Genomic DNA, 26,521 nt, shown 5'->3' with positions numbered 1-26,521 from the left:
AGCTGTCCTGTCCCTATTACACAAGGATCTAGCAGCACTAAGCCAAATTGTCAAAGCCTTGATTATTCACAATTAGTGCATCAAATGCTCAAGGCATCTTGCTTTCATAATAGAGGGAGGGGAGGACAATATCCTTGCACCTACTCTGCCCAGGACATCCAAGCAGGCTGTTCCCAACATGCAGGTTTGCAGAACTGTGGATGCCAGGACCCAGGATCAGTCCGGCTCCAGAAAACACACTCCTGCTCCCACGCAGGCAATAAAACCCTGTTGGGGGCTGAGGTCAGAACCTTCTTAGATATCTCTCTGGTGCCATCACTCAGACACAACTGGGAGCCCTCGAGAAGGACAGACCACCTGGGTCTGTTACCTACAGCACAATGTGCTATCGGAGAGGAGAGAACTCCAGGAAAACTCAACAGCATCTCCCATCTTGTGACTGTCCAAGGAGGAGGCAAGGAATTTTGACATCATCAATAGAGGGCAAGTGATAAATTGCTTCATTTCTCAACAAAATCGGGACATTTAATCAAGCTAGGATACTTAGGGGTTGGACAAAGCAGCAGCATCCATAGTCTCCTCTTTACCCTTCCTAAGATGTATGCAAATCCCCCCCACACAGAGAAATATCAACTCCAAGAAGTCCACACCCCGGCCGGGTTTCACGGCAACAACAAAACAACCGGTGGGATGGCAAGAGACATGGAAAGGGGGTGAAAGGAGGAATAAGACGCAAGAAGGTACTTACAGGCATGCCTTCCCTAGTAAAGGCTGCAGAGAGACAGAGAGAACGGAGAGAGAGGTGTCAGTAACGCCGCGCGAGACCGGGCAGAGGACACTGGACGGCAGCGAGGGGCACCCGAACAGCGAGAGCTTCCAAACCCGAAGCTGGTAACAGGTTTGTTACAAGACTCAACCAGCCCAAGCGGAGCCCCGAAAACCGAGAGACCAAGTTGTCCCACTCGGTCCTTGCTGGGGTGGGAAGGCTCATGCGAAGCGGCCACCAAGCAGAGCAGTCGGAGGAGCACGGCACCCTTCCTAACCTGCCCGGGACCTGGCCAAGGAGGGACGAGAGGACACCAGACAACACAGACAACGCGAAGAGGGGCTGGGCGAGACAGCGCGATCCAACAGGCAGCTGGTGGCAAGGGCAGCACGGCGAAGGGGCTCCTATATATATATATATATATATATATACACACACACACACATATGCTACTTCTCCGGTACCACCCCAGCTCCTTAATGAGCGCAGGAAGGGGGGTTTTGTTCCCGGAGAAGCGTGCGGCAAGCAAGGTCTCTCTTTCTACATCCCTTCGTGGGTGGGTGAAAGAGGAGAGGACACATGAGCATCACGGCAGCTACCCACGGGGTCTCACCCGGGGCTGCAGAAGGCAGCCAGGTTCACCGTGCCGAGGCTTCTACCCATTTTTTGGTCCATTTTACCTACTGCTCCAGGAAGGAGGAGACTCCTCCGGCCAAAGATAAGTCTTGGCAGCTCCTTCCCGAGGGAAGCACAAGAACATTTGCTTTATTGCAATGCCCAGGTCTACACCGGAGCTGAGCACATCCAGAGGGAAGGCAGGAGCCCTTTGGTCCTGCCTGCTCTAGAGATGCGGCTCCTCAGTAGGTTGACACCACGATGCCAGATGGTGAAGGAACTAAATTAATGCAGCCTAGAGCTTTGAGGGGGGCGGGTTATGACACTCTCAAAACCCGAGAGAGGATCGACAGCGACCCTTCGCCGGGTGCTCCCGAAACCAACCCAAGGCAGGGAGGGACAGCAGCCGTGGGAGAAAGATGCATCTCAGAGACAGCAGCACAGGTTGCGACAAGTGCAAGCCGTTCCCCAGCTTCAGGAGCGACAGGAGGACGACAAACAATAAAACAACAGGAATAACAACAACAAAAAAAAAACAACAAAAAAAAAAAACAAAAAAAAAAAAAAAAAAAAAAAAGAGTTCAACTAACTTGTCCCGGTAGCTGCGTGGGCACTTCCTGAGGAACACAGCCTGGCAGGGCGGAAGAAACAGCCACATGCTCCTCAAAGCTGTTGATGCGAGGTTTTTTGGTGGGCTCTGGGCTTGCTAGAGGGGTAACGCTATTACGTCTCATGAGCGGGTTAGGTCCCTTCTTTGCTTCCTAAATTAAAGTGAGACAAAGACAAAAAAAGTAAATAAAAAAAATAAAATAAAGGGAAGAAGGCGACAGTTATAAAGGAAAAAAAAGAAAAAAGAAGCAGGTTCTTTTGTGGTTTTTTTTCTGAAAGCGGCCTCTGCTTTTCCCCCACAATCACTGTCAACGTGCAAAGGATGCATTGAAAGGCTCTGGACACCGAAAAAAAACCCAGACGCAAAATGTTCAAGAACTCAGCATGATTTCCTAAGAAGGGGAAGGGGCGGGAGGAAGAAAAAAAAAAAAAAAAAAAGACCCTGCACTCAGAAACGAGACAGACTTTCTCCTCACCTAAGCCTCTGCTCACAAAAAAAAAAAAAGTAAATACAGATTGCTAAAAAAACCCTAGCAGTAATCAAAAGACATGACTTTGCACGACAGAGATTGGCGCCCATCAGTCTCCTCCTCGAAGCCGGTCCCTCCAGCCCAGGGAGAGATGTGAAAGCAAGAAGAGGGAAGATGAGCCAGCCCGGACTGATAAGAAGATTTGGGAAGTGGGGGCAGAGCAGCCAGCGAGGGTCGGAACCACAGCAAGCTCCAACTCAAGCGAGGCGGGATGGAGGGGCAGCGCCCGCGTAGCCGAGCAGAGGGACCCAAGCGCTTCGCACACGTCTCGCTCCATCCTACCCGTGGCCCTCCTGCCATCCCAGCGAGGGTGCTGGAGGAGGACATCGATGGTCCCCCACGGCAGGGGGAAGGACCGGATCCCCCCGCCCCGTTACGGCCGCAGGGAGGGAGAGGCGGCTCAGATGCTGCCGCCTGCTGAGGTCGGGAAGCGAAGGAAAAGGAGATGGGGACAAAAAGGGGATGGTTCCAACCGTCCAACATCCAGTTGGGCTCCATCACCTCTAAGTGCAAGTTGGAAAGGTCCCAGAGGCTGGGACATGGGTGCTGCCAGGGTCCCTGGGGTCCCCTTTGGATGGCCACCCAGCCCCGACACCAAGCTGGTGTGTGTCCCCCTGCTCTGGCCTCCGAGCTCCCGGTGGAGCACGTGGCAGATGGACCTGACCTTATGGGAGTTTTCCTCCACATGAGGGGTCTCCTCCCCGCAGCACCCCACCCCCACCCTACAGAACGGCACTCTGGTAGCCCCACAGAGCGGTGGGCATGCCAGGAAAAAAAACCACAAAGGCAGATGTTGGGCAAAGTGTTGAGCCTGGGCTCTGCCAGCCAGTTGGGAGATCTGGGAGAAGTCACCTTCTCCATCTGTGGCTCCGTTCCCCGCTTGGGCAAGTGGATGACTGCACAGGTGAAAGTCAAAGACCAGGGAGGAGCTTTCCCTGGGCAAACACATTGGGAAGCAGGCACATGCAACAGTCCTTTTCCCTTGGAAAACCCTCAACCGGCCACATCTTTGCAGAGCAAGAACCCATCTGATGCTCCAGTCCTCCAGCAGCGCTTCCGAGCATCCAACTGAGCCATCTCCCTATGCCCACCCCGGGCGTCCTCGCTGCCGGCAGACCGTAGGGGAAAGGAGGGGGACACCAAGGGACAGCTCTGAGGAGAAGGAACACTCACCTCTGGCCGTTCCCTGTGGGTGTTAACGGCTTCGATGTTCAGCGAGATGGACTCCACCCGGCAGCCTGCAGAAGGGAGCACAAGGAGACAGAGCGGCCATCAGCAAACCCAACGAGCCCAGGATGCCACCCCAGCCCCCTGCTCTTCTCCCACGGGCAGCGTGGATTCAGGAGGACGTACAAGTCAAACGCCTTGGCATGTTTAGCAGAAAGGTCCCACTTACCATAGGCCACCGGGGTCAGCTTCAACACTGTGTGAAGGGGACATTTCAGGTAGGGCATTTCATCTGCCGAGAAAGCAAAGCAGGAGGGTTATCCCATCCCCTCTCCAAAAGCAGGCTCAGACATCTTCCTCAACAGCCAAAGCCATCCCACATCAGAGATGTATGCTCCAGGCCCTGCATGGACCCAAAAACATCTCTCATCTCCCCAGAGCTCTGTCTATCATCCCTCCTCCAGCAGGATCAATCCCCTTCCAAGGGACGGGGAGCCCACCTGCGCTCTTGTCAAGGAAGTACGCCAGGAGACAGCGCATGACAGCCTGGTGACAGATCACAAGGACGTTCTCTTGTCTCTCCAGCTCCATGATGACCGGCTCTAGGCGCTGCACCAGATCTTGGTAGGACTGAGACAGAAGAAGGGAAAGGAGATACAGCATAGAATCAAGGAAACAAGGACCTCATAAGAAGTGACGGTCGCTGCCTTTGTCCATCTATTGATTTCATGCCTCTAATTAAATTAAACCAACATAATTACTGCTAAAAACAAGAGAAGTTCAACAAATCCTCATGTCCAGGCTAGCCTAGAACATAGCTACTTCTTCTGGTCAGAGGACAAAGAAGCCATTCACATTTCAGTTACAGTCCTTGAGAGTTTATTAAGGTAAGCAACAACTGCAGAGCAGCTTTGAGCATACTGTCTCCCTAACATCTTGAAATTTGATTTTCTATAGGATTTCTAAGTTCGGAAAAGTCTGGAGCATCCTGAAATTCTCCAGGGTTTTGAACGACTTCATAAAGAACCATGACAGGCAGCCAGAAGGAACTCTAGACACCCAGCGTCAGTGTCAGACATCCCCGAACATTCTGCTGTTAGACACACTGTCATTGGGATGTCTCCAAAGATTTATTTTTCCCAAATGTCTATGGATGTGACTTAATTTGGGGACAAAAAGCTCACTTCACAACCTAAAGTATCATCCAGAACTGATGTCAATTCCCACCTCAGCGTGTCACACCCCAAAGCAGATCACATTCCCCATGCCAGGAACAGAGATACCAACATCAACCCAAGAAGGAGAAATCCCTTCTTTGATGAAATGAAAAGGAAATCAGGGCAGCACCACACTTTGAGTGGATGTAATGGAGGACGTTGGACTAGAAACCTCCAGAGCCCCCGTTCTACTAGTTTGCTATCAAGTCAGTGGGACTGTTTATTAAGCGATACGTTTCTTAATAAGATCTTCACGCACCACGATTTCACAAGAGCTCAATGCAAACGGTAAACAGGAGCCCTGACCCTTCTTGATTCCAGTTTCTTGGAGCACTTGCTGCTCCCCGGCTCCAAGTGTAGAGGACAGCATGAAGACAAGGCGGTCATGTTTAAAGTAAGAGTCACATCTCTGAAGGTATGTATCCTTGCAGACCTACCTCCCCAGAAGGATAACGGTAGTAATATTTATCCTGATCACGTAACGCAAATTCCTCTGGATGCTGCTCCCTGATTTCTTCATACGACATTTCTTCACAAACACCCTGTCAGAACAGGACATCCGCGAGTTTACTGGACGTGCTTAAAAAGCATGAGCACACCCAACAGGCAAAACCTTCTCCAAAGCAATTGTCTATAACCTTTTGAGTGGTCAGCTACAGGGCATTTCCAAGCAAAAATCATTTTAATCCACTCACTCAAGTCAACATCTTGACACATCTGCACAAGGTAATGCTAAGATCAGAAGCCACGTTGTGAGTACTGCAGCAGAAAAAGTACCCTTTGCCACAGAAGGAAGATCTCCCCACAGAAGGTGAGATTTAGACAAAAGCGAAAAGGCCGGTGCTATCACCCTCTCTGCCAAGCAGCAACCAGCATAATCTAGCTGTTCCTACTGCAATCAAAGATACTTACAGCATCTATTTCATTGAGTGCCTTCCACTGCTCGTAGGGCAGTTGGAGAGCTTCTGCCGTTTGGATTGTCCTCTTTAGTTGGCTGGTCCAGACTTTGAGGTCCTTCAGGTTCTGCTCCTCAACAAACTTGTTCAGTGCCAGTGCAAACTGTGGGCCATAAAAAAGAGGTCGATTCCTCATCCACAGCTTCCCAGTAAGCTGCGTTCTTCCCTGCTTCCCAGTAGATGTTGCCTTCTCCAGGTCCTTCTCCAGGACCTCTTTTGCCTTCCATAGGCAGACATACTAGCCTTCTGCTCTGAGGTAAAGAGCAGCTTCACACACGTTCATCCCCAAAAGCTACGAGGGGTATGAGAACAGAGAGAACAGCAGAGGAGAAAGCGGCAACCTAACATCATCAAGGAAAAACATCGGCACCCAAGAAAAAGCACCGCAACCTGGGCTCTCCTACGATGCTGCAGAAGAACTCTGGCCACCCCTAACCACAGCTCTGCTTGTTTGTCGTAGAGCTAAATCGATGTATCCTGTAGTCCTTAATAATAGTCACATGACTCCATTTGGACTTCAAAATCATCTGGCAAGCCAAAAATAGCTACTAACCCTCCCTGAAGCAGTGCGCTTGACCATGTCTTTGAAGAATCAAGCAGTGGGCAATCGGAGAGCACCCTCGGAGTTGGCTATCCCTACCAAAGGTGGCAGCAGTCCTTATACATCTCGCCTGGCTTGTGCAAGGTCTGAACCAACCCGATGAAGATACTCATACCTTTCTCTCCTAGAGATTTCTGCAGTCCAACCTCTGTTAACCCCTAACTACATGCAAGCCTACACGCAATGCTGATAGCTGGAAAGTCTTGTTTTGAGGCTGTGCCCGAGCCCAAATTTAACCAGCCCTATAGATGGATCCTCTGAGCAACCCAGCTGTCATCAGATATGCACTTAACCCAATGCATGCCATCTGCTACAGCCGGATTACTCCTAGAAGCCATAGGGGAATATTCCCTTCTCCTTTACCTTCTTGCCTCTGTTGGAGAGGCCCGAGTCACCTCCAATCTTCCCCTTGAGGTTGGACTCGCACTCGCCGTGCCGACAGAGATAAATGGTGCGGGGCTGGACATGAATGTTCATCAGGTAGTAAACGATCCTGCTCTGGATGTGATCCTGAACCCTGTTGACCAGGAATCGCCGGCCAACATCGATGACTTTGATGAGAGAAAGCTCCCTAGGAAAAGCACAGCAAGGATGAGGGGGTTGCCAGTGTGGAAAGCAGAAAGAAAGAAACACCATCCTTGAAAAACAGCCTTGTGAGGTATCTCAGTCAACATAATCACCCAGCTAAAAGGATTTCCTGCAGGCTATTTTCAACAGGAAGCCAACAGGTAACGGCGATTCATGAAGAGCTAAGTAACACCAGTGTAATCACCATTCCTCCTTGCAGCAGTAAAGAGGATTAAACAAGACTAGCAGGGAGCATGTTCCTCCCCAGGACAGGGCTCAGCAGGACCAGGATTATCCAGACAGGGCACACAGACGTATTTGTGAGCAGTGGAAAGGCTGGGAGGTGCCTGCATCATCATGCAAGACAGCAAAGGTCTTCCCAGGGCACACAACTAGGTGGAAACCACAGGGCTTGCTCAACCTTGTGGTTTGAGCCTGTTCAAGCAGTCCCTTCCTTTGACTGACAAAAGCACCTCAGAAGCACTCAAACCTTTGTATTTAGACCCACAGAACCAGCGTATCTGAGCCCAGAAGAGCCTGGGAAGGTTTCAGTGCCCAGCTCCCTGGCACAGGGCTGGGGAAAACCAGCATTTTCAAGGAAGACAATGAATTCCTGATGAGGCTTGGCCATGCATTATTCTAGTGCAGTCACATATTTGAAGACAAAATGAGATACAGCTCCATACTTCATTAGTCTTCTCCTGGGAGAAAGGCATTCAAGCCAGCTCAGAAGTCAGCAAAGTTTCCTACCGGTCATAGTCATCAGGGTCGAGCGGCTGGTAGCTGGCTTGGTAACAATTGATCCTCTTCATGAAGTCCTCCATGGCATCGGTCGAATTACAGTCCCGGTAATCAGGGCTGGACAATTTTACTTCCTGCGACAGGGGAAAAAACATGCCGCAAGGAGAGGTTAGGAAGCTTTCCAAGCCAGAACATGCTGATCTCAAATTTCAAAGTCCTGCCAAGATCCAGCTATCAGCTGAGCCACTTCATAGTCATCACTAATATCATATGACAGAAAAGAAGCAAACTAGGCCCAAAACTAAGCACAAGGTGAGAAAATCAGGTATAAACCATTGCATGACTGGTATAGATGTATATCAGTCCACTCAAGTTCTCCCAAGGGTTGGGGTAGCACCTCACCACCCAATACAGTGGGAAAACTGAGCTTTCTTATGGCTAAAGAAAAGCATCAGGTTTAAGCAATTCAAGCTGAGAATGGAAAGTGCATGCGCTTAGACAAGATGCTTATCCCGGGCCTTCTGAGCGAATAAAGTTCCCAGGAGTTAGGGGTCAACCTGGCTGTCTGCAGGATAACACCATTCAACCCCTCTTTGCACATTATTTGCGACAAGCTACTGGGGTGCAAGATGCTAGAAACAGGCGATGTGAATATCCAGAACTCTCATGGACTAAGTTTTGCCTGAACTACTCTAACAGGCTATTTTTCCTGAAGATTTGGGTTTCAGCAGCAGCACTACACATTAGTAAGTTCACAAGCAATCCTGAAATCAACAGGATAACACAACTGAGCGACACGTGGCAGCGCCCCAGCCCCGCAGCGTATTTTCTGCGCTGATCCCAGCACTAAGAGCACCATTCAACCGCAGCACCTCGCAGAGCAAAAACCTACGCTCAGCTAGTAATTCATTTTTCTCTCCCTTCAATCATTAATTTCCAAAGAAAGGGATTAAATCCTCCAAAAAAAATCCAGCTTCAGGGTGTTGCAAAGAAAAAAGTAAAAAAGAAAGAAAAAAAAAGATGAACTGGAGATAAAGCTGGAGCAGAGTCCAGTGGAGGAAAGGACCCTTCATTCAAGTTAATCATGCCTAGGTAGACCAATTAACATCTACCAAGCCTAATGGACAAAGGAGTTCTGCTGGCGGTGGTGGGAAATCAAAGATCCAGCAGCTCCCAAAGGAGCTGGGAAGCAATGTTTTATGCTCCTCTCCCAGCCCAGACTTCAGCTAGTGGCAAGAAACCTCTAAGCTGAGCTGTTATTCTTCTCAAAGCAGATCCCAGTAGATTTTGGGAAGCTGCATGCGGCCAAAGACATCAAGTCTGACTGCTCTCTGACGGGATTTAAACCTCTAACCACATCTACCACTTCCAAAAAGTGGGACTTTGGTGGAGGTCACCAAAGCATCCCGAATACATTTCTGTCCTCGATATCAAGTTAGACGTCAACAGAAATACAGAGAGCATGGAAGGGAACTGGGGAAAGGCTGCAACAACTTTTATTTTCATTACTTCCAGGTGGCCTTGGGTCCTGGGAGACAAAAGCTCCTTTCTCATTCCAGGGCAAATAGATCATAAAAAGATAAAAACCTCCTAATCCTCAACCAACTCTGGCAAGATGTTCAGACAAGAAACCGGCCGGGTGCAAGTGGGAAATCCTACACAAGGGAAAACAAAAGCAAGACACTTCCATGCTTACCATAACGTTGCTGGCAACTACTGTGGGATCATTGCAGACAGATTCAATGAAGAACACCTGTGAAGCAAAGCAGAGCTCAACTGAAAGCCACCAAAAAGGTTTGTAACATCCAACCAGCTCCTTGCTCAACCCAACCTCCTCCCTCCTTGCCCAGAGAGCTCTCCCTCTGCCCCACTCCCATCTTTTCCTTCTCCAGGGCTCGATACTGGGAATGAGGGAAGAGTTTCACATTTTTAATCAAACCCACCAGTGGAATCTCCCTTACACAGGAGCATCAGGAGGACAACACGTTAGTGAAAGAAGATACTCCAACAGTACATTAACATGGACTATGCAATACAGGCAGCAGCCCAATGGTACCAACCTTGAACCCATTTTCTTTGGCAAAGTTTAGGATCATCCCTCTCCTCTCCCGCGTGGTATTAGTGGCATCAAATACCTTTAAAAGCAAAGATTTTGATTAGAACCAGGAGTGCCTGGTTTCCCACTGAGCCCTTGTTGAGAGAAGGAACCACGGAGCAAACTGCACAGGGCACAGCGCCTTCGGGACCAGGACTGCTGCCAAACCCCGTGGAGCACAACTCTGAGCTTACCGCAATCTGGCCAGCCTCCTCCGTCAGGTACAGCTTGACATCCCTCAAGGCAGCCAGGGCACATTGCCTGCAAAAGAGGCGAGACACCCATGGTCCTGATGTCCTCAGAGATGCTTGTGGCAGCCAGCGCACAGACCTCCACAAAGGCAGGCAGGCTTTGTGGCTCCTCCTCGCCACCTCCCCCCCCCCCCTCCCAGGGACATTTAGGAAAGACACAAAAACCCACAAGAGCCACGCGTGTCGAGCAGCGTGCTGGTCTTCACAGCAGAGGCAATAGTAGATGAAGAAGCAATGGTCAAACCTCATGGCAGACCTCATACCCTACGTTGCTGAGCCTGAAGGTGAATTTAGGGCACCACCGATAGAGGATGAGTTGGTGACCCTGAAGCTACCAAGCCCATTCAGCTTTTGGCACCCAAGTCAGGCACTCCTTGGACAAGCAGGGAAAACTCAAGCTAGAGCCCAGTTTTTCTGTTCATCACCCCCCATACAAGCTGGGTAACCATGCTGCCAGCCATGGGCTTCGCCACCCCTTTGGGACCCCAGTGCAAGCATGGACACGGCGCCCACACTTACCTCCTGACTTTCATGGCCTCCTCGTTGTCGGGGCGGAAGAAGTCATAGGAGCTGTAATGCTTCACCGCTTCGCGGCGATACTCTCCCACGTTGAAAACTGTGGGAAAGGCAAACACCGTCAAAAACAGGAGCGGGCGTCAGCACAGCTCGACTCGGCTGTGCAGTTTCTGCAGATAACGCTTTCAAGCAATGGGCCAAGAAGTGACATATTTGGAGCAAAAGGCTCAGGGACATCGCTTGGCCTTCAAAGTCAAAGAGAACCTGGGCTGCAGCAGAAGCAATGGGAGGACATGGATATTTGGCCCATGGGATCGTGGAAAGATCCCCCCCCGTTACCTCCCACTCCCCAAGGCACTGAGCTCCTAGAGCAACTCCTGAGGACCAGACCTCATGCTTTCCCCAGGCAGCCAGCGAGAGCCTCACCTTTTGTTGGGACACCAATCCAGTTGAGGTAGCGAGTCAGCTTCTTGGAGATGTAGGTCTTCCCGCGGGCTGGGAGGCCAACCATCACTATCACGGTGGGGGAATTGGCAAGCTGCGGCCCACAGGCTACGAGAAGGAAGAGAAAGAACAACATGAGCTGCCATGAATCCTCCAGCTCATCTTGCATCAACCCTACGAGGCACTTGCTCTTCACCCAGCCTTCCCCCCAAGTCCTTCAGCAGCAAGAGAAAACCCAAAGCCTCTGCTCCCCGTTCACCATTGTCATCTCTGCAGTATCTCCTATGCATCCCTCTCATGACCCTGGAAAACCAAAACCATGAGCGAGTGAATCCAGTGACTCATTTTTGCAACGGGATCTGCTGAACGAGCATACGTCAGAGCAGGGGGCATGGCAGACGGCTCCATAGCTGCCCATCGGTGAGACACAACTGCCCCAGCTAAGCCATGCTGACCCAAATTCACCCTGGTGCCACCCAAACTGGGAGACCGGAGTCACAGCCTGACAGCCACGGCAAGAACACCCTGATGGCTGCAAAGCAGGCAAAGAACCAGCAGCTGCCCCAGGCTCCTTGCAGAACCTCTGTGCCTCAGTTTCCCCATTTAGGGAGGAAAAAATAAAAATAAAAATAAAAAAAATCAAGGCAAACACAACATCCCATTCCCACAGTTCAGCCAATTCTGTGAAAAACTAGAGAATAGCCAAGGACTTTGGTCCAGTCCCCGCAGCAGCACACTTCAGACATGGCCGCTGTGCTGAAATCCCAGGCCTGCACCAAGATCTTCACCCACAGAGAACACCTTCCAAAAACTTTTGCTAGCTTTTTTAGCTGATACACATGCAAATGCAACCAACTAACTGTTTTTTTCTGAAGACAAGCAGGGCATGAGGACTACAGAACAACTGGCATTCAAAAGCAGTTAAGCGACTTATTCCTTTTTCCTTATAAACCTGTTTTAAGCTAGCTTTGTTGTCGTTGTAAAGAAGGTCCGTGTCAAACGGCTGGAAATAAATCCAGAGGCATTACTTCGTGATGACTTGGCAAGTGAAGAGAAACTCCTCTCCAATTCACCCTAACGGCACGGCCAAAACGCAGACAAATCAGCTGCCGGGCTGCCCAGGTGAATCACTTCTTCCCCCCATAAATCCTTTAGAAAGTAAATTCCTGGTTCAGTTTGGAGGAAATTGCTGAGGTTGCAGGAGTGGGAACGCAGTTTGGGAATTTTTTTAGTCTTCCACAACCCGGTCCCAGCACGACGGGATGCATCTGGACTACCCGGATCGCACGCCCCATGGACCACTTAATGCGGCAGCATCCCTGCTCCTCTCCAGGGTTTGCCCTGCAGAATTCCTTCTCACATGGTGCTGCACACCCGAAAAGGCCAAGGCACAAAGCCAAGCCCTTTAAATAAAGGCAAGGAAGATCTTAACGATGCCTAATGGAATTTGGATTAGCCAGCCGCCTTTCATGCAGGCATGACACACCAAGAGCCCTCCCGGCGAAGGCAGGATAGGCGAGACCCTCCGGGGGATTTTCTCACCCACCCTTCAATCTGTCTGGTGAGCCTGGAGACCTCATGGGAAAGGAATGCAGGGAGTGAGTGGCTGGTGGCAGAGCCATAAAAACGCAGCTTAATTACGGTCTGGGTGGAGAGCTCTGCCCGTCCCAGCTGCCCGCAGGTGGGCAGAGCAGATTTTGGGGATGCGAGAAGCTCCCAGGGGATGGAGACCGGGGAGGTGGGTTGGGGTAGAGTTTTCTCAGTGGAGATCTGGGAAAGGCAAACAAAGTGAGAGGTATTCAGAGAGCATGCAGAGCACGTGGGATTTCCCTCCCCTTCTGAGAAAAAAAAATAGTAATCCAGAAGCTAAAGGAACCAAATTAAAGCCACAAGGAAGAGTTACGGCGCTGGTACCCAGAAGGGCAGAGAAGAGCTACCCATCTTGCCAAAGCAGACTCAGCAGGCAAGAGATGAGAAAACCATCTTAAAAGAGGTTTTCTTTTTTTTTTTTTCTAAATATTCCACATTCCTCAGGCTGGAGCTGCCCTCATACTCGCTCCCTTTGTGTGACCTGCATCCCCGGTGCCGCGTTTCAAAAGGCCAGGCCAGCTTCCACTGGTTTCAAAATCGGCAAGCGCCGATTTTGCGTGCTGGGGTACCAAGGGAGCTGTGCAACGTATCCAGAAAAAAATATTTTTTTCCTCTCTAACAGTCTCACATCCTTAACCAACCTACGGGTGCAAGTCTTGTTTTGCACAAAAAACCAACCACTTATTAGATAAAGGGAGGGGGGAAGAATAAATACCTGAATAAAGAAACTCCTCCTTTCCCAACCTGCCAGCGGACAAAGGATCTCAAAGAGCAGAGCCAAGAGTTTTTGGGGCGAAAAGGTGTTGCAGGAGTTAAACACCTGTATTTGAGGAATCTCCCCCCCCAATTCAGTTTGCTGCCAAAGGAAAGATCCAGGTTCCCCTTGGACCATGAAAAAGCATCTGTTTACAGACCTGGGAAGCACCTCCCGAAACACCCAGGCATGAAGCGTGCAGCTTTTTATCAGGAACCTGAGCCCAAACCCAGCTAAATCACAAAAGCCTCCGGGAAACTTTGCATCAGGGATGTAACAGAAACCAGTGTTTTGCTCCCGGTGCTTCACAAAGACCTAATTCATCATTTCCTTTCACCGCTGCTGGAAAGCTATCAGGGATTTCAATGCATATTTATTACTCGTTATCGACATCTATCCAGGTAAGTCAAGGTCAGGGATGACTTTTGAAAAGCTCAATCGGGATATTGAGAAGTAGTTTGTCACTTGTGCCTTCTATCTCCTAGAAAGCTGGTGTCGGTGCGCTCTCATGCTTCACCAGAGTGGGTGGAAGGAAGGAGGAAAAAAAAAAAAAAAAGGAAGGAAATTTGCTTCTATAAAAGGTTCAATAAAATAGCTACCTCCCCATTTCAGGCATTTTTACTGTCTTCTCGCAAGAAGCGTTCCCCCGCGCCTCCCCCGAGCCCACGCCACGCGTTCTACGTTAGCCCTACATTCCCCTTTTCCAGCTTCTTCCCGTTGCAACTCCCCGACGCCTTCGCGGATGCTCCGAGCACGCGTTTCTGCGCCGCACACGCGCGTGCAACTGGTATCGCCCTGCCGACGCGCCAGCTGTGGTTCTATTGGTTTTATTTTCCCCATCCCCTCGTCCGCCGAATCGGAGCGATGGGAGGAAAGAAAAGCAGCGGCAGCCCCTTTCCCCTTCCAGCATCCCCCACCGGAGCCCCCTCCCCTCGCCTGGCTCTGCCCATCCAGCCGCCTGCGACGACTTGACTTTCCCAGCCCCTACGTGAGAGACGTGCAGCTTGACAGCAATTTAATGGATCGCCGTCAAAAGGCCAGATGAAGGCATCACTTCGCATCCATTCCAGTTGACGGGGAAGCGGACAATCGGACTAATTATTTCACACGCGAGGAACGGCCGGGCGGGAGCTTTCCGAGGATGCTCCCAGGGATGCTCCCGCTCCCTCCTCCCCTCCGGGGACCGCATCGGCCTCGTGTCTCTCTCATACCTCCCTTCCCACCCGGCTTTGTGGCTCTGCTCTTTGTTGCTACCGAGAAATTAATAGCACCTCGAGTTTAAAATAGGCACCTTGGGTTTAAAGGAAAAAAAAAAAAAAAAAAGACCTAAAAAAGACCAATAACGCTCTTCTCATAGAGCGCAGTGAGCGGTGCCCAGCATGGCTCGTCCCCACCCCGAGAGAAAATAATTAGAAGCCACATCATGGTATTAATGAGCCCCTCGGTGCCTTAATATATTACAGCATGTTAGTTTTCTACTCTGCCAAGGAGGGAATTCTCTCCTCTGAGAAACCAGTTGACTAAAGCGGCAAAAGACACAGGGAGGCTCCGCGTACACGAGGGATTTCTTTCAAAGGTGTCGGCCCTTGAGACAAATCAAACCGAACAGATACATCTGCAAAGCATTAAGCCAGGAGACATTTTACCCTGCTAAAAGCAAAGCCCCATGGCAACCCAGATGTTCAGCCTGTTGCTGAAAGCCATTTCCTCAGCAGCTTCTGCTGCAGAACTGCCCTTGCCAAGCGCAGGCTGCATGTGCAGACATCTGCTATAGGGCTCAGACATCCCTCGCCGCATGCCTGACCCATAGCCACGGGGCAACAACACGTGGCAAATCCATAGGATTTTTTTATTATTATTATTATTTTTTAAAAGGGGGAACTTTCCGGCCAAGGGAAATCAACATCCAAAGCGACTTTAAAAACGCCTGCTCAAGAAAAGCATCGGAAAGACTGATTCACCCAACTGCCCAAGCCACTTCCATCCTTTGCCAGGCTGCGAAGTGCCACCTCCTCCGTCCTGACTTTCCGCAGCCCCGGATCTGCGGATTCCTGCGACGCTTATTTAGAGTTACGCGGAGTTGCACAACTGGCAGGTTGTCAGTTTAGCTGTTGGGCGAGTTAAAAGAGCTGTCTCTCCAGCTTTAGTATTGTATTATGATTCACGATTTGTTTTATAGTAACACCGGGATGACCCAAGCGTGGTTTTTTAAATTTTTTTTTTTTTTTTTTAAGCGCAGAGGTTGATTTTAAACACTCGGGATGCTTTCTGAGATTTGAAAAGAAGGGAAGCCACTGTAGAAGTTTCAGCATTAATTTTTACCCTCCCCTCCACCTGCCTCCTATCTCATCCCAAGCACAGCACAGGGGTAAAGTGGTAAAGTGCAAACGCCTGGTGGTTCCCCCCGCAAATCCACCGCCCTAATCCTAATCTGCTCCCCCCACCCCCCCCCAAAAAAATATATTTTAAGAAATCGCTAATAAATCTCAGAGCCAAGTGCCAGACACCCTGGAAATCCCAGCTGAGCTGGTACCTGGGTGTTGAGCTTAGATTCCCTTTTAATCCCAGGGCTGGAGGTGGTGGCGGCGGCGGCGGGGGGGGGGCTGGAAATTGGGCCACGCGTGTTCCCAGCTCCTCCGAGAGCCCCGGGAAGCTGCCATGTGATGGTTGCACCTTCCTCCAGCTCCCACGGGTGGAAGCGAGTCACGGGATGGCAGCGGGTGGGATGCGGACAGGGGAACGATGCTGGAGGAGGCAAAGGCGGAGGAAGGAGAGGGGGGGGGGGGGAAAACCAAGGAATGCTGCATGGATATTTGGGGAAAAGGGTGTTGCGGAGTCCCCACGCACACTCAAGGAGAAGGGGGGCTCTTTCCCACCCCAGCCCACCCCGCGGGGATGCTGCGGTGCCCGTACTCACAGCGGCGGGGCAGTGCCGGGCGGTTGTCATTGGGAAGCCAAATCTTCTGGATGCGGCTTTGCGTCAGCTCCATGGGCATTTTTAAAACAAAGGTCTTTTTGCGCTCCGCGTCCACCTTGGGGCGTTTGCGGGGGAGGGAGGGAGGAGAAGAAAAGAAGAGGAAGGAGGGGAAAAAAAAATAGCAATGAAAAAATAAAGGGGGTTTTGTTGCGGTCGTCGCTTCGGGGGGTGGTTTAGGGCGAAGCGGTTGCGGCGCTTTCGGATGCTTCTCGGAGGCGCGTTAAGGCTTTACGGCGGAGGAGGGGGAGGAGGAGGAGGAGGAGGAGGAGGAGGAGGAAGAGGAGGGACGGGGCTTCAGGGCACAAAGCCGGCAGGAACGGCACAAATACCGCCGCTGCCTGCTCGGAAAGAGCGAGTCCTGCCGTAAATCAGGATGCAGGAAAAAAAATTTAAAAAATAAAAAATTCCAAAAATACTTTTTAAAAAAAAAAAAAAAATCCCTTTGAATTTGCAAAAATAATTAAAAAAAAAAAAAAAAAAGGAGGAAAATCCCAACGCTAGGCAGCCGGGGAAGGGCTGACCCTACCGCTGCTGCTTTACCCCCCCCCCCCCGCCTTCCTCCGCTCCGCTCGCAATGAGCCGGCAGCGGCGGCGGGCGCCTATTTCTAGCCGGGCGGAGGAGGAGGAGGAGGAGGAGGAGGAAGAGGGCGGAGAGACCAAGGGGGGGGGGGGGGGGTATCGGGGCTCGGCCCACGCTGCCGCCTGCCGCCGGCCCCCCGCACTGCAGCGGGGACAAAGGAGGAGCCGGGGAGGCTTTGTTCTCTGAAGGGGGGGACACACACACGCACAGCGACCATCACCGTGTCTTCGGGCCTGCGCCTCGGGGGTAGGAGGGGAGGGGAGGGGGGGGGGGGGGGGGCGGGAGGGCCCCGAGGTGGAAAGAATCAAGTGGAAGGCGTTGGGAATGCAAAGGTACTGATGAGGGAGATGAGATGATAAGACAGGGGGAAAAGAGGGGAAAGGGGGAAAAGTGGTGAAAAGGGGGGGAAAAGGTGAAAAGGGGGGGAAAAGGTGAAAAGGGGGGAAAAGGTGAAAAGAGGGGAAAAGTGGTGAAAAGAGGGGAAAAGGGTGAAAAGAGGGGAAAAGGGTGAAAAGAGGGGAAAAAGGTGAAAAGGGGGGAAAAGGTGAAAAGGGGGGAAAAGTGGTGAAAAGAGGGGAAAAAGGTGAAAAGGGGGGAAAAGGTGAAAAGGGGGGAAAAGGTGAAAAGAGGGAAAAGTGGTGAAAAGAGGGAAAATAGCGAAAGCGGTAAAAACGGTACAAAGAGTAAAAATAGTGAGAGAGGTAAAAATGGTAAAAAAAAGAGTAAGAAATCGTGAAAGCGGTAAAAATTATTTAAAAAGTGGTAAAAATGATGGAAATTATTAAAAAGTGGTAAAGATGATAGAAATGATAAAAAAAGTGGTAAAAATGATAGAAATTATTTTGAAAAGTGGTAAAAATGATAGAAATGATAAAAAAGTGGTAAAAATGATAGAAATTATTGTTAAAAGTGGTAAAAATGGTAGAAATGATAAAAACAGCGGTAAAAACGATAGAGATGAAAAAGTGGTAGAAATGCTGGAGATGATCAAAAAGTGGGAAAAATGATGAAGATAAAAATAACAAAACTGAAACAAAAAGAAAATAAAAAATAATTAAAGAAAAAAGCCCCCAAGATGAAAAAAAAACCCTCAAATATAAGAAAACACAAGAAAGAAAAAAAAAAAAAGCTAAACCCCAGCTGATCTGCGGTGCCGTGGGGGGCAGTTGCAGCGCCCCCCCCCCCCCGCCCTTCGCTGCCGGGCCCGGGGGAACCGATCGCGGCCCGGGGGGGGCCGGGGGGTTGCGGAGGGCCGGGGGCTGCGCTCCGGCACGTCGCTCACGTCGCACATGGCGGGGCCGCCTCCCCCCTTCCCCCCCCCCCCCCTCCTCCATCCCCGGTCCCGTCCCCGTTCCCCCCCCCCCCCCCCGCGCCGGGGATGCCCCGGCTCCGCCTCCGCTCCGCCCCGCTCCGCGGACGCGGAAAACGCTCGGGCGGGTACCGGGGGGGGGGGAAGGAGGAAGGATGGGGGGGCTGTTCGTAACACCCCCCCCCCGCAAAAAGCTGGGGATGCTCCCCGGGAAGCTTGGCTTTCCAATGGGCACGGTGCCGTTCCTTTCTTATTTTTATCCTTTTAGTGGTTTTTTTAAAAAAAAATTTGTATTCTTTTTGGTTTTTTTTTTTTTTAAATTTTGTATTCTTTTTGTGGTTTTTTTTTTTAATTTTGTATTCTTTTTGTGTTTTTCTTTTTTTTAATTTTGTATTCTTTTGTGTTTTTTTTATTTTTGTATTCTTTTTGTGTTTTTCTTTTTTTTAATTTTGTATTCTTTTGTGGTTTTATTTAATTTTGTATTCTTTTTGTGTTTTTTTTTAAGTTTTGTATTCTTTTTGTGGTTTTCTTTTTTTTAATTTTGTATTCTTTTGTGTTTTTTTTAATTTTGTATTCTTTTTGTGTTTTTTTTTAAATTTTGTATTCTTTTTGTGGTTTTCTTTTTTTAATTTTGTATTCTTTTTGTGTTTTTTTTAATTTCGTGTTCTTTTTGTGTTTTTCTTTTTTTAATTTTGTATTCTTTTTGTGTGTTTTTTAAAATTTCGTATGCTTTTTGTTTTTTTTAAAATTTTGTATTCTTTTTGTGTTTTTTTTTTAAATTTTGTATTCTTTTTGTGGTTTTCTTTTTTAATTTTTGTATTCTTTTTGTGGTTTTCTTTTTTTTTAATTTTGTATTCTTCTTGTTATTGATTATTTCTGTTGTTTCAGCTTTCCTTATTTCCGTCGTCTCGTTATTTGTTGGTTTTTATTTTCATGATTTCTATTGGGTTTGCGATTTTAATATTTATTAGTGTAATTCTTTATTATTCCGATATTTCCCTGTTTATTAATTTTACCCCATTATTGTATTATTTACTATTTCTAATACTTATTACTTCTTTAAAATCTTTTATTACTTAATCCCTCTCATTAGTTCATCATTTCCATTACTCTGTTACTTTATTACCCTTATTATCACTGTTCTTAACCCAGTGGCCAGCTTCCCGCACCTTTCCATCTTCAATTAAGCAGCGGAACAGCGGCCCAGCAATAAAAACAACCCGAAGCAGTCGGCGTTCACAGCACAGGGGGGTCGGGGACATCATCCAGGGGCCACTCGGAAAACCGCTTCGGAGATGCCGAAGCCCCAAATGGGCAGGTGCTCCCCCCCTACCCCCCGGCCCCGGTGACGGGGAGGGTCCCGCTTGGCGCTGGGTGCCGGGTGCCGAACGTGCCACGGTGGGGAAACGTGGAAAGAGATCGTCGCTGGGAAGAGTTGTAGAGGTGGGAGCATCTGCTTCGATGGGGTTTCATAAAGCAAATTTTGCTTGAAAATTTAAAGCCGCCTAAGTAGCATCTTGGATACTTAAAAGTGTTTAAGAGCCTTTTTACTTCAAGCGTTCAGCAGCTTGCTTTGATTATATAGGGCATTTTCCTCCTTATATTTTTATCACGGATCTAGAAAGAACATATTTTTGGCTGTCGCCTTACATGGAGCCGAGATGGATGGAGTAAAAAAAAAAGAAATGCACAATCGCTCCCTCTCCTACGCAGGAAAAAAATATTCACAGGCAAAAAAAAAAAAAAAAAATTAAAAAAAAATAGCTACTATGAGGGAGCTGGAAAAGAGCCAGAGATTTGGGATGTGGGATGGAAGATGGGGAGGGGGGGGGGAGAGCAGCGAGCTGGCAAAGGTGGGGATGGGGGTCAGACCCAACTTCGCTCCCTGGACCACCATACACAAAATCCATCCTCAGGAAAGGGCAGGAGGATTTTTTTAATTATTATTATTATTCCAAAATCCCAGACTTTTTCCCACGGAAGGCAACAAAAATTTGGTTCCCAGCTTCACGTCAGAAGAAGGAAGAAAATTCACGGGATGTTACAGGACGAGGAATTTGGGCATCCCCCTTCCTCCAGCAGCTCAGCTCTCCTTTCCGTGGCTCTTCTCCGCTTCCAAAATCACCACCCCCACGATATCGAAAGGAGCCCGAAAGCAAAACCCCGCCTGAATTAAAATCACAGTCACTTCAAATTAGATCCACCTAGTAATTCTTGGCTTAAAAACTCCTAAATAACTGGAGCGGAAAGCTTCAACTCCTAAATAAATGGCCTGGTTTTCAAAGGCACGAGCACCCAGCTGCTCCAAGCGAGGTCAGCTGGAAGAAGAAGCATCGTTACTATTTATAAAGCGCTTTCACCGCGGGGATAGGGTGGCGGGCAGGACGGCACTAGGTGCACGGAGAGGATTTATTTTCCCCCCTCGAGTCGTGCTGTGCAAAAGCACAACTCCCTATAAATAGAGCCGGGATGGGTAAATAAGCTGTTGCTCACAGCTGCTGTGAAAGGAGCCCACAGGGTGCTTAGCTCAGCGATTTTTCGAGAAATCCAAGTCACCGACGGGGCCAAATGTTGTCAGTGAGAGGTGGGTCGGCTTGCCCAGAGCCCCCGTGGGACGGCCAGCGATGCTGTCCCGCATCCTCTGCTTCTCCGGGTGGCGAAAGATGCGGAGGGAGGAATAAATCACCCAGCGTTTGCCGGAGGTGCTGCCTTACCTACCCCGTCGCAAGCAACCTGCGGGGATTTAATAAATGTAGAGGGACAGGGGTATCGATGGAATGTCAGGGCTCGAAATCTGAAAGTCCTGGTGGTAGATGGGGGAAAAAATGACCTCGAGCATCCGAGGGATGGAGGCAGCAGGTCCAGAGGAATAGGAGAGGGGAGGGCAGCGCAAAGGAGGGGAGTCTGGCAGAAAAGGGTGGAAAAACCCCGTTTCTGCGAGAATGGGACACCCGTCTCTGGTGGGGTTTCCAGGCTGCGGTCTTCTCCAAAACACCAAAGCCAAACCTCCTCAAGTCCTTCTATTTCTCGTGAAACTGACCTAGCGTCCTGCCCCGACCAGTGGAATTAGGCTCTGGATATGGCCCCAAAATCACAACCCTGGACTAAATTCCCCATCCCCTTTGGAAGAACCTACCGGTACCAAGAAACCACCAGCCAGCCTCCCCTGGCACCCTTCCCCCAGCATCAAAACGCAGGCAACGGCAGTGATTGCTCCGGCGAGCCCCAACTCTGACTAAGACATGATTCATCCTCCTTTTTTTTTCTTTTTCTTTTATTTTTTCTCCCCCCCCCCCCCCCCCCCCCCCCGAAGGAAACTTGGAAGAAAAGGACAAGTCACGTTCATGCCTACGTTCGGTGCAACACGGACCGTCTCCTTCGGATGTGGCATGGAGGGGGCAGGGTGCAGCGTGCGTGATGCCCGGTGGGATCCGAGTGGTGCACCCGGCAACGCTTTGCCCGGTTAAAGTTTGGAGACGGTGGCTGGAAGCTGTGTGTACATCACCATATAGATGCAGCCATACGTGTGCTTGGATAACGGCGAGGCAGCTTGACCCACAGCAATTTCCAGCACGGCCTCGGTTTACCAGCCTGGGACATGGGCACAAATAGTTCTCCCTACCCTGGGAGGGAGGTTGCAAAAGTCAGGCAGCAGCTGCCCAAATTCTTGTTAGTGCATTAACGACACGCTCTTGCAACGGAGAAAATTATTCCTCTGGGCTGACTGAGGGGTATTTATACACTTATTTAAAAAAACAAAAACAAAAACAAAAACAAAACCTGCCAGACTTTGCACTTCCTAAAAAATCAGTGAGATTCTGGAGAAGCCAAGAAAATTGTCTACAATGTATTAGAGGAATTGAGGACTTTAAAAAGGTCAGGGAGGGAACCAAGTGGTTACCCCCTCCTCCCGCCCGCTGGATGCTGAGCTGTTTTCGCTGCTGATGGCACTTTCTTTGGAGGGACTTGAAGTTTGCAAAAGCTGCTGAGGGTCAGGCTCACGGTGGGGAGGGTTTGGCAAAGGCTGATAAAAAATATGTTTGGGTTTGGAGAGGCAGCTGGATTTCACCGCCCTTTGTGTCTGCACGTTTCAGTCGCCTCCTTCCCCTTCGCCCCTGGCAGGTATTTCAGTTACAAGAATAAATAAATGAGGAGCAAAGTGCAAACTGGGCCGATATCATCGGGATATCACCGCTCCCTCCTCTCATCTCACCCTCTCCCTCACCCTGCTGCCCGGGGGACCGTGACGAGCTCCCGCATCAGCCCCTGTAACACATCGGGGTGTTTCTGCCATGGAAAAGAGTTTTTTCTCGCCTGTCCTTTTAACGAGATGGTTTTTCCTTCCTCATTTCTTGCCTTTCACCCTGCCTTGCCCTCGCAATCACACGCTCCCTTTCCTCCTCAATGGCATCAAACCTGTGGCATCAACCCCGCTGCTGGCCAAAGAGGAACAGAAATCGGGGGGGAAATGGTTTCTTCACGATATTATTTCAAGGCAGGGTTTCCTGCAGCCATGACGGGATGCTGCTCAGCACAGCACTCGCAGTCCCCTACCCTGAAATCAGAGGAGACTCCCCCAGTTGACACCTCTCCGGTCTGAAACTGGGAGGGCTGAACCCTTTCCCAGGGGGCAGGATCAGGGCAAGGCAGGGAATATTGCATGTTCGGGGCTGTCCCTGAGCCATCCCTCCCTTCAACCCACCGGTGCAAACACCCGTTCCCCTGACCGGGAACAAGCTGTCCAGGTTTTGAGACTATTGCACGCTGTAACTGGACGTGATGTGCTCATGCAACGTCTTCCTTCCCCGCTTGTAAGAAATTCAGCTAGTTGCTAACAACAGCCGAGCACTGAAATACCAGCAGAGCAAGCACTCGGGGCTGCCGCACGCATGCCTTTGGCTACAGCTTTTCTTAAAAATAGCTGCGAGCAAAGAAAGGGAAAATTCAAAGGGGTTCAGTCTCTGACGCTGAGAAACATAGTGCTGAGCCCGAGCCGGGTAAATCCCGGCAGAAGCACAAGGCATTGCTCATCCCTGCTGTATCAGCCCCAGTCGAACACCGTGCCGAGAGCTGATATTGCCTTTCCTGGCAGCCACGAGGCAGGAAAAGCCACGAAGGGGTTGCAGAAATGCACAGGACCGCTGTTCCCACGCTCAAGCAAGAAGCAGCAAAAATCAGCTGTTCTGCACATGACCTCGCTTGCAACGATGGGTACTGCCCAGGCGGTAAAAAACCAAATCATTTCACTGTCCACTGGCAAAAAAAAGGCTCCTTATAGTTTTCTTTAAGTGCTTTTTCAGCTGCATTCAACTGATTCGAGCTTGAGGACCTGCTCGCTTTTGCTCAGCGCTCTGCTCTGAGGTCCCCTGAGTGCTGTCGCCGTCGCGCTCGGTGCAATGCAGAAACTATTTTCAGGGACAGTAAATCCTGCCTGAAGTCAACCCTCTGTCGTGTTACGCCATCAGCCTCGCTAAAAGCAATTTTTTTTTTTTTTTTTTTAAATTCCTTTTCATTTAGGAGCCCTTCAAGCAGGCGGATGAGGGTTCAAACCTAGTTTCTTTTCAGCTGCCAGATTTGTGCCCTAACTAGAGGCGTTTGGTTATAATCAGGCGAGTTAAAGGTAGATGGGAAAGGAAATGGGAACATTGCAAACACGTTGCCTGACCGTGATGAATATGGGCAAGAAGGAAGGTTGAGAGTCTGGATTTAATCTCGATTCCCCAAATTAGAAGTAAAATCACTCAAGGATCCCTCCATCGTCCTCAAAGAGAGGTGGGTGCCCCTGACTGTGCTCGGGTCTCGGAGAGTCCCTGGCAAGACCCACTAAAGCTCAAGGCCAGAGATGGGTAGGACATAAGATGGGTGTCTAGTACCCAGGACTGATGACCCCAAAGGAGCCTCCCAGGCCGATGTTCTTATTTAAAATCCCAGGAAAGGCGTTTCATCTGTATTTTTCGAGAATTAGATTCTGTAATTGTCAAAAAAATAAATTTGGAAATAACGTTCTGAACCTGCAACATCCATCGGAGCAGGGAGGTTTCTCAACGCTGGCAGGTCTGCTCAGAAACGGGTCCAGAGGATTGAGCAACGTCCTGTGAAAGTTCCTGACCTTACAAGACTGGTGCAAAACAAAACTCACCCCATAAACAGGCTAAATCATAAAAGATAATTGACTCCATAGGTTGCCGAGACAAATAGGGATTTTTAAAAGTGGTTAGAGGGTAATTAGATGGCAAAAGGTTGGGGATATTCCAGTCTTGGGAATCTGATACCGGTTCTCCTTGAAATGAAATCTGGGCTGCAAAATTTCACTCATGGTCCCAACAGAAAGGGTCGAAAGGTATGGATCAGAGCGCCAAATTTCAGGTTTTGGCACTGGCCGTGACTCTGAGAAGCCAACATTCACGTTAGCCTAACACTGGGTTGTGCCTCCTACTCCCAGGTACTTTTAGTTACACCAGAGGAACACCTCCACATTTGCCCTGTGATTTTTAGGGTGTGAAATTCCCCACTGAAAGTCCTGGCATTGATTTAGGGTCTAAATCCACAAGATGTCAAACTTGACTTTAGGTTACCCCGTCCGTAAGCAAGATGCCACAACCACCTGCGACAAGGCACCGATCCAGCACAAAAATCCTGCTGGTTTGAAAGAAAAAACGTGTTTACAGGTTTACTCTGTCCCAGCTGCCAGATCAGATATTACCCGTCCTGCTGCTGCCAGCATAAACCTGGCATATGTTACCACAGATAAATCAGCAGAAATACAGCCATGGGCTCACACCTGAGCTAGACCTAATTTACGTTGCAAAGCGATGCAGCAAGTTGGAGATCCAGCGGGAAGGAGCTAAAATCCCAACCCTCCTCTGAGCCCGGGTTGTTATAGGAACCATTTCCATGGAGCTGCCCAATGCTTGAAGTTGGTTGTGCTCATGAAGAGCTTAATTCCCGGTCCAGTGGTGCATTTGGGATGCTGGTCTCCGGGTCTCCTGCCTGCAGGGCTTCAGCGATGGATATGAAACCCCCGATGGATGAGTCTCTTCAACCCATTTAAGGTGGAAGATGGTCACCCTCCGGAAATCACAGCCCATCATTATCCCATGGACTTTGCTATTGAACTGTTTCCTAACATCTTATTAACACCCACCTTTCATTAAAAGCCTGGATCGTTATCGCATCATTGCAGGTTATTAAATCAAGCAACGGCAAAGGCTGTGGCCTTTCATTCGGGGCCTGACTCACCTTATGATGTAAGAAGCCCAGGCCAGTGACAACCTCAGCATTGCCATGGTGACCAAGAGGCTTCTAAAGAGTTGTAGGCAATGACGTCATGAGGCCAGACACCCGGGAGATGCTGGGGAATCTCTTCAAAGAAATGCAAGAAGCTACAATACAAAGCTCTTGGGAGGAAACCGCGGTGGTTTGTATTCCTGCTGATCAAGGAGGAGGCGGCAGCATGCACCGGAGTAACCGTAGCCTAGGAAAAAGGATATTTTTTTATCCCTGCTGTCAACCCCCGCTAATATCAGTTTGGCTCCTGATACAGAGGCTTTTGATCAAGGGGTGATAAAACATCGTCCTACGAGGCAGCATCCCAGGAGGATCTGCGCTGCCTGGGAGGCTCAGATGGAAACGTTCCCTGGGGGATGCTAAGCAAGAAGAGGTGTTGCAACCCCACACGGCTCCTGCTGTGTCCGCCTCCATTCACGGAAAACCTGTGGGTAGTATTTGGGCAGGATTTATGTCATTTTGGGTGTCTACGAGGAACGGGTCAGCTTTGACCACTTCTACCGTCCATGGAGAGAAACGGGCAGCCCCAGAGCAATTCGCATGCCCTGCTGTGGATATTGATTGTAAACCAGGATGAGAAGTGTCCTGGAGGTGTTTGCGAGCACGGAGGAAGACCTCAGCGCTATCTAGGTCCAAAGCCATCCAACGCACACCTCGGTGCGCTCCAGCACGAGGTGACCCAAAACGCAATTCCTTGTTCAATCCAGAATCCCATGTAGGGAGGAAGAGTAATAATTTGATGAGGAGATGCATTTCGAAACCGCGTACGTGCAGAGGATCTTTCCACCCACACCCTTGTGAGCACGTCTGCCGTATCGACAACCTGCTTGTCCCTGCTTCCTCGCAGGGCTGGGATGATACAGGCAATGGCAGGTGATGGTTGCCCAACAGTGTCCTACGCACCTCAACTCTGGCCACGAAGAACCACTTTTCGGACCAACACCGCTCC

General features: G+C 49.8%; 1 protein-coding gene and 2 long non-coding RNA genes across 8 annotated transcripts in view; 2 read left to right on the top strand and 1 right to left on the bottom strand.

Annotated features, from left to right (window-relative positions):
• Positions 1-26,521, bottom strand: part of PFKFB3 (6-phosphofructo-2-kinase/fructose-2,6-biphosphatase 3) — a 44,138-nt gene that overhangs the window by 4,759 nt on the left and 12,858 nt on the right. For 2 of the 6 annotated variants that reach the window (XR_007507722.1, XM_049814477.1), the window contains exons 1-15: positions 16,337-16,525; positions 11,058-11,183; positions 10,635-10,731; positions 10,059-10,125; positions 9,830-9,904; positions 9,466-9,522; positions 7,779-7,903; positions 6,825-7,032; positions 5,817-5,963; positions 5,342-5,446; positions 4,188-4,317; positions 3,917-3,979; positions 3,694-3,758; positions 1,972-2,142; positions 749-771 (exon numbers count right to left, since the gene is read on the bottom strand). Coding sequence is in view for 5 of the 6 variants with exons in the window: in XM_049814477.1 (XP_049670434.1) it covers positions 749-771; positions 1,972-2,142; positions 3,694-3,758; positions 3,917-3,979; positions 4,188-4,317; positions 5,342-5,446; positions 5,817-5,963; positions 6,825-7,032; positions 7,779-7,903; positions 9,466-9,522; positions 9,830-9,904; positions 10,059-10,125; positions 10,635-10,731; positions 11,058-11,183; positions 16,337-16,415 (1,538 nt within the window). In the remaining variant the exon portion in view is untranslated. Of the gene's footprint in view, positions 1-748; positions 772-1,971; positions 2,143-3,693; positions 3,759-3,916; positions 3,980-4,187; positions 4,318-5,341; positions 5,447-5,816; positions 5,964-6,824; positions 7,033-7,778; positions 7,904-9,465; positions 9,523-9,829; positions 9,905-10,058; positions 10,126-10,634; positions 10,732-11,057; positions 11,184-16,336; positions 16,598-26,521 lie in introns of those variants that run through there. The other 4 variants (XM_049814480.1, XM_049814478.1, XM_049814482.1 and 1 more) reach the window with 4 other exon arrangements.
• On the top strand, positions 16,606-22,060 carry LOC126044590 (uncharacterized). The gene is made up of 2 exons (XR_007507731.1): positions 16,606-17,222; positions 19,438-22,060. It is a non-coding gene; the product is annotated as an uncharacterized LOC126044590 (long non-coding RNA).
• Positions 17,361-17,877, top strand: LOC126044591 (uncharacterized). Its single transcript, XR_007507732.1, has 2 exons — positions 17,361-17,520; positions 17,596-17,877. It is a non-coding gene; the product is annotated as an uncharacterized LOC126044591 (long non-coding RNA).

The sequence above is a fragment of the Accipiter gentilis genome, chromosome 11 (genome assembly GCF_929443795.1).
Source record: "Accipiter gentilis chromosome 11, bAccGen1.1, whole genome shotgun sequence".
Lineage (NCBI taxonomy): Eukaryota > Metazoa > Chordata > Aves > Accipitriformes > Accipitridae > Astur > Astur gentilis.
Note: the sequence above shows the minus strand (reverse complement) of the source record. Positions and strands in the feature narration are given on the sequence as shown.